Raw genomic sequence first — 8,855 nt, forward strand, 5'->3', positions numbered from 1 at the left:
AGGGTGAAGGTACTGGTTGGAGAACCTTAGAAAAGGGTCCAAATATTCTACCAAAATCTGGACCTTTCTCACTTCCTAAGGGGTTTTTGGGATTTTACAATAAGGCAAATTTTCTATTAAGAGAGGTTTGGAAAACTCTTCTTTCTATCTTCTTAGCAAATAATAGTGACATCAAGTTTGAAATAGATTAACTCAAGGAAGAAAGATCCATGTGCTGAGTGTGCACCAGTAATTTACTTCTCCATTTCTTCCTGTATAAGTTTAAATTCTTTGAGTCTGGGCTCTCCCAGGTGGCACCCGGACACTGATCTATAACCTGGGTATTGAAGAAGCAAGGCTTTTGGCCCATTTCAGGGCAATGTAGGCAGCAGGAGAGGGCACCATTGTGAATACTGCAACCACTGCAGTCATATATTCACAAGACAGCAAAACTAGTGATTCATAATTGTAATATATTAACAACTACTTTATAAATAAAATATTCAGGCACCTGTTGATAGAAATTAGGTAAGGGGAAGTTTACCATTAAATCTGTGAATTTATTAGTATATTTTATAAAGAAAGTGTCTATTCACCTAATTATGTGTTTACTTGAAAAAAATATAGATGAAGAAGAATAAGGGATAAGCTTGGAATCTTTCTATAAATTCCCAACAACCTCACAGTTGCTTGACATCCATTGATAAAGTAAAGGTTTAAAGAGAAAATAATGGAAAGTAATCAAATTTTTAATCTTTGTATGAAATAACCAGGAGAATACCTATGGAGCAGTCTACTCAAAGCAACTCAAAATTACCTCCTGCCTAAGACAAGAGGTGCATACTAGGAGTGAATTTTGGTGTTCATGCAGGAGTGTGTGTCTGTGTGTGTGTTGGTGTTTCAGTGTGTTGATGTGTTGGTGTGTGTGTTTATGTGTTCGAGAGGAGAGAGAGAGAGAGAGAGAGAGAGAGAGATTAAGAGGGAGGTAGAAAGTTTAATTAATCTGTTGGTATTTAGTTCTAAACACTACTCCTCAAAGTTTAACTTTTGTAAAAGGAATATTGGCTTATTTGAGAGCCAGAACAATTTGCCTCTCCTGAAAATTTTGCTTAGCAGCCATGAGCCCTGGCATTTCACATCTCTCTCTGTAATATAAATTTAACATCCATCCTTCCACTCACAGGAAGGGGAAGTCTACCTCCCTATTACCTGAGATGGAACTAACTGAGAGGGGAAAAGGCATTTGTATTCCATGCCATCCTCTCTGGGGGCACCTGAGTAGAGAAAATGGGGAAAAATCAGTAGGCCAAGAATTGATGCAAAGACTTTGATTCATACTGATTTCAGAGACATTTTTATTTATTAACATTTTGTAAAACAGAAAACAAAAGATCCAGGCAGCTCATTTTCTGGGTGCCTGACAATGAATGTAGTCACCACTGTTTTGGAGTGTGTGGGGAAGATGCCAGGAATGGAGAGCAGAACCAACTCTGGGCCAGGGTCTTGCTGGTTATGTATAGTAAAAGGACTCATCAAAGGGACAGGCAAGCCATGTTCATCACAGGCAACTATGTCTGTGGACCCTGATGTGGCTCTGTACCGGCAGGGAGGCCAGGGGGACCCTCTTTATGACTGCAAGTACTGACCTCCTGGGACCATTATGTTGTTACTGATGTCTTTACAGAGTGAAGTTAGGCCTCATCTCCTCATCATGGTTTCACAGTATCTGCCATTGTGGCCACTTGGATTGGCATCATAGTGCTGGGCCAGGAAGAGTCTGTACCTGTTGTCATTTGAGCCAAGGTCAGTGGGGAGAGTCCCAGACCCAGCATAAAGACCAGTAACAGGGTCCCAAGCCCATTATCATCATCTCTAACAAAGGCTCCTGCCAAGGGCAAAAGGTTTGGTGGGGCAATTAGGCTAAAAACACAAATTAAGCTAAAAGGATAGGGGGGCATGAGTCAGGTATCCTCAGTCACCTAAATTGCATATTTTATTTTCCTCATGAATCTCACATTTCTTGTCAAGCTATTCCTTTGGAAAATCATTCTAAGTTTCCTGAACACAACTTCCAGCCCCAAACATTTTTTCCTATCCCTTAAGACTCACTCAGTAGTTACCTTTCAGTCATAGCATTGCACTATCCATTCACACTCTAATTCAGGGGTCCTCAAACTATGGCCCGCGGGCCACATGCAAATACAAATATTGTATTTGTTCCCGTTTTGTTTTTTTACTTCAAAATAAGATATGTGCAGTGTGCATAGGAATTTGTTCATAGTTTTTTTTTAAACTATAGTCCGGCCCTCCAACGGTCTGAGGGACAGTGAACTGGCCCCCTGTTTAAAAAGTTTCAGGACCCCTGACTTAGAATATCTATCTTGTTGGGTCATCAGAAGAACAGAACTCTCCAGGAGCCCACAGAAGTCACCAATGAAATCATCTTCCAGGTCTACCTTTTCATAGGCTGCCAGATAAAGGGCATGAAACCATCCAGCTTAGGTCAAAATGAGCCTATTCTCTTCCCTCGTTCCCCCTTTCCCACAGCAATATCGAAGAGAATAGAAGAGACAGCAAACACAGAAGTGAGCAAGAAGAGGAGGAATAAAGCCACCCAAGTCCCCTTTCCCAATGAAGGCTGTCTGCCATCTTGAATCCTGCCCAAGCTGGGGGAGAGTACAGTGCTAAGTGAACACTGAGTTTTATTAGCACCCATCCCCTATAATTCCTAAACTTGTAGAGAATGGCAGGAAGTAAAGGCTGAGCTCTAACCAACTGACATTCTAATTAGTGATGTCAGTCTTGACATGGCTTACTTGTCCTTTTACTTATCAATCTTTGTGGATCCTTGATCCCCAATGTCTTCTTGCTTCTTAACCACCGACTTCCTTACTAGACTGTCTTCCTCTATGTCTTGCCTACTCTCATGTGACATCTAGTAGCTGATTTCTTCTCAACTTGCTCTTGGGAACACTGATTTCTCATTTCCTTCCCACTGTGGCGAGCAGTAAATGGTTCCTGATCCACCTGCCCACCTCAGGTCCTCACTCCCCACATTGCCAATCCTTACCCACTGCAAGGCATGTCTCATCATGAAATGACACAAAACAGTTCATTCGCTATTTTACTTCCCAGCTTGTTGTGTTAGCATTTTGGAGATCCAGGCAAACAATAGAGAGCGACGACAAGCTTATTCTTAGGAACAATGTGGATTATTCTCAGAGAATATTTTCTAGTTTCCCTATAAATGTACATAGACTGTTATAGAACAGGCATATGATGTTACATTGTGATAAAAAACAACTATAACAACAACAACAAAGAAAACCTCTTCAGAACTTTGCCTCAAGACATAGTCCTTATAATGGGCTGTAATGATTTCTTAACATCTTCCTAAAAAGAAGAATAAGCCCTAGCCAGTTTGGCTCAGTGAAAAGAGTGTCAGCCTGTGGACCTAAGAACTGTTTGATTCAGGTCAAGGGCATGTGCCTAAGTTGCAGGCTCCTCCCAGGCCAGGACCCTTGTTGGGGCTCCTACAGCAGCCAATCAATGAATGTGTTTCTCTCATACCAATAATTCTCTCTGCCTTTCCCTCTCTCTTCCACTCTCCCTAAAAATCAATGGAAAAATATCCTGGGTTGAGGATTAAAAAATTAAATAAATAAAGTATTTTTTTTTAGAAAAGAATAAGAAAGAGAAGAGAATTGCTACCATCATCTCTCAAGAGTTTTCAGTCTAAACTGTAGAACTTACACTTCCCAGGGGCAGTGTTTCAGAGACACTCAAATAAACCCATAAAATAAATATAATGCTTCTTCCTGGAGTATGAGTTTATCTCAATGATAGCTATTAAAATAGAATTAAACAAGTATAAATTATAACAAAATAGAAAACAAATTTCTTATGGACTTTTAAAATTTATGTGTTAAGAAATGTGAAGATTTGAGAACTGAAAACTATTTGGTGTTTGCAGCAGGTAATTTCTGACAATATCACTACTTCTTTGGAGAAAAATTTAAAGAACATTCAGAGCCTTTAAAAACCATCATATGTTACCCCACATATATAAAATATATGTGAGTATTCCCACATCAAATGATAATTTTTTGTGACTTTTCACAAAAATTTGAAACTGGTTTTTATAACTTTGTTTTTCAAATGGTTTGTGAATGAGCAACTTATTTACTTTATGACTGGCTATGATTTCTTAGCAACCATCACAAGTAATGAGAAATTCTTACAATGGGAGAAAAAATTGGACCTTCAATTTTATTCTTAAGTGTGATGTAATTCACACAAATCCTAATTTAAAAGAAAACAAATGTTACATTTTCATAGACATTAAATTACTTAGTAATCTTTATTTTGTACCTTTCTAAGTCAATAAAATTATTTTCATGTCAAATATTTTTACACCCTTAAAGATGCCACAGGTTCTAGCACTAAGCCTGTAGTATTACTCAACAGCCCTTGGAGTATGACTGTAAATCTAGAAAGATCAGGAATTTCAGGGTTCTGATGGTTTCATGGGAAGGCATGTGAGAGAGAGAGCAAAGTGAACACTCTTTCTCATCATCATTTGGCATTGATGCACCTTGTCTGATTCATAACAATGATACACAAATTTGGCACACTGTTGAAGAATACCAAATTATACACTAAGAAAATGTTTGGTCATATTACAATACTGAAATAAATAACAGCTAAAAAACATTTCCATTAAGAACATCAATTATAATTTATAATAGAATCAAGTGAAAGCATGTTCTTGGAACTTGAGCAAAAAAGTGGTACATGACTGAAGAGGGAAGAGCCAGCCCTAAAAGAATAACAAGTATTCATACGTGGCCACTGCTTCAGTACAGCTGCTGGCCTGCCATGCTTCCCATTTGCCGAACTCTTTACACTTACATTGTGCTTTTTAGTCTTCTGGGTGTGTTTTATTTTTCTAGTTTTGTGGAAGACCTCATCAAAGTTTTATTCATTTGGATTCATTTAGGTCTCTTGTTCTTCAATAGACAAATATTGCCTTCTAATGTCAAAGGCAATTACAGAATCTCAGGCCCCCAAGATGGAACAGGACCTTAGGGTCACCAAGTCAACACCTCTCTGCCTAGGGCCAGAAACCCAGAATTCAAAATCAGGAAGCAGAACCAGAGCTGTAGTAGTGAAAAGAGTCATTAGGTGGCAGTGATGGGTAGAAATGTTGCCAACATCTTCCATGCAGTAATGGAGACCATGGGTCCTTGTAAGATGTGCCAGTGCTCTACAGGTTGTGGGGATATTGTTGTTCAAAGAAGGGGGTCTGAGCTGCTGGGCCTGTCTAGTGTCTGTCCAAACACTTTGTGCTTAGATATTGAGACCAAGGACACCCCATTAGATACAAGTGTCAAAGCAACAGTCATAAAGCTCAGGATCTGCTCACAAGGAAATCACAAAATAAAGATGTGATTTGCCAATTTCCACAGGTGCCATTTCCAAGCTGTTATCCAATCACCTGTCTTCTTGTCAGTGTTTCCTACTGGTTTACACTCTACTGGAGGGCAGAGCCCATATTATTCAACTTGAATCACAGTGCCTGCCTCACAGTAGACCCTCAATTTTAAAAATTTTTTTTTTAGTGGTTGACTTCATTTTCCTCTCAAGACTTAAGTTTGTTCATCTATAGAATGAGAGAGTTGCCAACTCTAAAATATGGAATTCTTTAAGCATAAGATAATATTTTCCAGTTTTACTAGCAAAAGTTTAGTAGAATTACAAAGACAAAGTTGTATAAGTTTAGTTGATAGCAGAAGACAACTAGTGAAAGAAATAGTTGATAAGAAGAACTGTGACCCAATCTCTGAGATGTATCGTTTCTTGAGGCTCAGTGTATAAGGAAAACCCTTAGACCGCCTTTAATTAAGTCCCTGGACTGATGCCACACAGGGGCTTCATATCCTACAAAGCCATTTGCTGGTGGAGATTGAAGGCCTCCCATCCCAGTCTGAAGAGGTAAAGGAAAATCTTTGCTTCTAACTTGAAGAACTTGCACATCAATTCTGCAAGAACTTAGCTAAATTTTTCTCAGGTTTATTGTAATCTTGAATCCCTAAGGCATCCAGAAACCAAAGTCCAGCCAGTACACACCATGGCCACCAGTGTCTGATATCTGCTCCCCCACTCACAACTTGCTCACTCATATATTCAATCCTAAATTTCCCCAAAAGAGGTAAAATGAATTTGGGAGAAAACAAGTATGAGACATTATTTGTGGTGTGGAAGTGAATGTGCGTAGGCCAAGGGTTTAGAGCCTCTCATCTGGTCGTCAAACTCACTCACACATCACCTTCCTTATTCAAGCACATAAGTGTCAGTCAGCTTTTTGTCAGTGAAATATGTCCTCACTGTTCTTCAGAATAACTTTATCATCTGTCTCAAACCAATCTAATCTTCACAAGAATTAATATTCTCTTCCTCTCTCCACAGGCAATGTTTTGTATTCAAGAGATTCATCCAACTTTACACACCAGGGACTTAACTTACAGTCCATGATAAGTAATTATGGTTTTAATTTCCAAACATGTAGCTTCACACTTTTATATATTCTAGGGCAATATCCCACAAAGTGAAGGCATAACACTCGAGGCATATTCCTCCCTTTATCTCTTTTCCTTCTTTCTTCCCTTCAACCTGCCAGTATACCTTCTTTTGATCTTGGATGTGTTCTACTTGGCTCTTAAAGAACAATCAAAACTTCTTTTTAAGTATAAATAGCAGAGAACATTAAAAGAAAACAGAGCTAAAAGCATTCTTTTTGTTTCTTTCCTTGCTCTGCCACATTTAATGCCTGTTCCTGGGGGCATTCAGATGCCCTTCAGCAAATGGCTTCCCCAGGACTTTGGGGATTTTATCACAATTCGGGAATTCCTCCTAAACCTCCATTGCTCCCAGTCTCAGTAATCTCCCTTCATCCACACACATATAGACAATCCCAAAAGAAATCTGCTTTCATTTTAAACTTTAGAATCTGGTTCATTTTTTCTTAGTTCATAAGTTGGGCCCATAGGCTTTACAAGGGGAAAAATAGTTTCATTGAAATAGCTAAATGGCTAGAAATAGTATGTATATATTAAAAAAAAAAATACAGCAATAGATTACCCAGAGGTAAGAATCTTACAAAAATCTGGAAGAGTTCCTCCAGCTGAAGAGTTCCTCCTGGAGATGGGTTCCAGCTGTGTGCACTGGATCCCTCTGCTTCTGATTATATAGCGATCAAATGAACTGGGTGGGGAAACTAGTTCAAAAGAACCCTAATCCTGGTAGAGATAAGGAAACCAAGGACACTGCCCTTGGCAAACAAGGAAATTCACCTTTTTATTGGGAATGACTAGATCAAATATTTACCCACTGGAGTAGATTAAAGATTTGTTCAAAGAGAATTTTTGATGTTGGTAAACATAGCCCTTGGTCCCAAAGCAGCCCTTTTTCTGATATCCGTGGTTCCTTACTCTTAACAATGACAGGACCAAGGTTTCATTGTTCATATACATGATATGGATCCAGAAGACATTGCTTCTGATCTATGGGCCAACTCCAACAACTGCCTTGGAAGAACCCCGCAGAGTAAATGTGGTCTCCCAGCAGAATGCTGTTCCCCTGCCCTGTCTATTTACCCACATAATTTGGTTTCATGAAAGGATGCCATGCCAATAAGTAGGTTATTCATAGGTTTCACAGAACCAGGAAAGCACTTGTAGAGAAGGTTATGTGACAGCTGTTAGTACCCACTGCCCTTGATCTCAACCGCCCAGCTACTAACCCTCAGAAACATTCTTGCCATATTTCCTGGGCTTCTCCTTATTTTCATCCTCAGCTGTTCACAGGAGACTAACCAGGAGCCCCCAATATTCTGTTCCTTGTAGCACAGCTGCAGAACTGATTATCTCCACTGATATGCATCACTCCTTAGATGGTTAATTGATCTCATTGTATCTTGATTTGATTAAACCTTCCGAGAGAAGAATAACTGTCTTATCATCTCTACATTCTTAGTTTCTAAAACAGTGTCTGACACTTAGGTCCAAAGTTCTTTTTATTATCCCTCCTGGTCTAAAAATGCATTCTCTGATCTCACTCTGGGGACCCCAACAATGCAAACTCTCCTGGCTTCTCTCAGGGCTCACCAGCACAACAACTGGGTTTGGTAGTGGTTACCAACAAGGCAGACAGAATAAAAAGGCTTTCAAGAGTCCCAGGAAAGCTCTGCTTCAGCTTACTAATAAATCCTAAAAACCCACGGATATGCCTTCACTTTGAGAGATTAACTCTTTAAACAGCTGTCAGTGGATTACACATCCTTGGGCACTTGCTCTAGAGCAGTGGTTATCAACCTTCTGGCCCTTTAAATACAGTTCCTCATGTTGTGACCCAACCATAAAATTATTTTCGTTGCTACTTCATAACTGTAATGTTGCTACTGTTATGAATCGAAATGTAAATATCTGATATGCAGGATAGTCTTAGGCGACCCCTGTGAAAGGGTCGTTTGACCGCCAAAGGGGTCTCGACCCACAGGTTGAGAACCGCTGTCCTAAATCCCCAGGGTCCTCCTCTTGTCTAACTTTTCAGCGAGCCAAAAGCAATCCCCACTTGGCTCACTTTTGTCTCTCACACTCTTACTTCTCAGTAATCTAGCAGCCCAGCCTAGGCTCACATCTGTTGCTGTGACTTCCTTTTCTGAGTTTATGCAGCCCAGTCTAGGGTCACTTCTGTTACTGTGATCTTGCTTCTTCTACCCAAAGCTCTTCATTTGTATCACTGTCCTAACCTTTAATAAACATACTCTCTGAAAGGGCGAGGGCTACGCCCTCCATCTTGCCCCAGGGTAAGGGCTA

At 39.8% G+C, this 8,855-nt stretch overlaps 1 protein-coding gene across 1 annotated transcript in view; it reads right to left on the minus strand.

Annotated features, from left to right (window-relative positions):
• Positions 1 to 8,855, minus strand: part of LOC102244300 (ribonuclease 4-like) — a 27,701-nt gene that overhangs the window by 5,212 nt on the left and 13,634 nt on the right. Inside the window, exon 2 of the mRNA XM_014537644.1 lies at positions 7,120 to 7,218. Within this exon, the coding sequence (XP_014393130.1) occupies positions 7,120 to 7,218 (99 nt within the window). The remainder of the gene's footprint in view (positions 1 to 7,119; positions 7,219 to 8,855) is intronic.

This window comes from Myotis brandtii, unplaced genomic scaffold (assembly GCF_000412655.1).
Source record: "Myotis brandtii unplaced genomic scaffold, ASM41265v1 scaffold1803, whole genome shotgun sequence".
Lineage (NCBI taxonomy): Eukaryota > Metazoa > Chordata > Mammalia > Chiroptera > Vespertilionidae > Myotis > Myotis brandtii.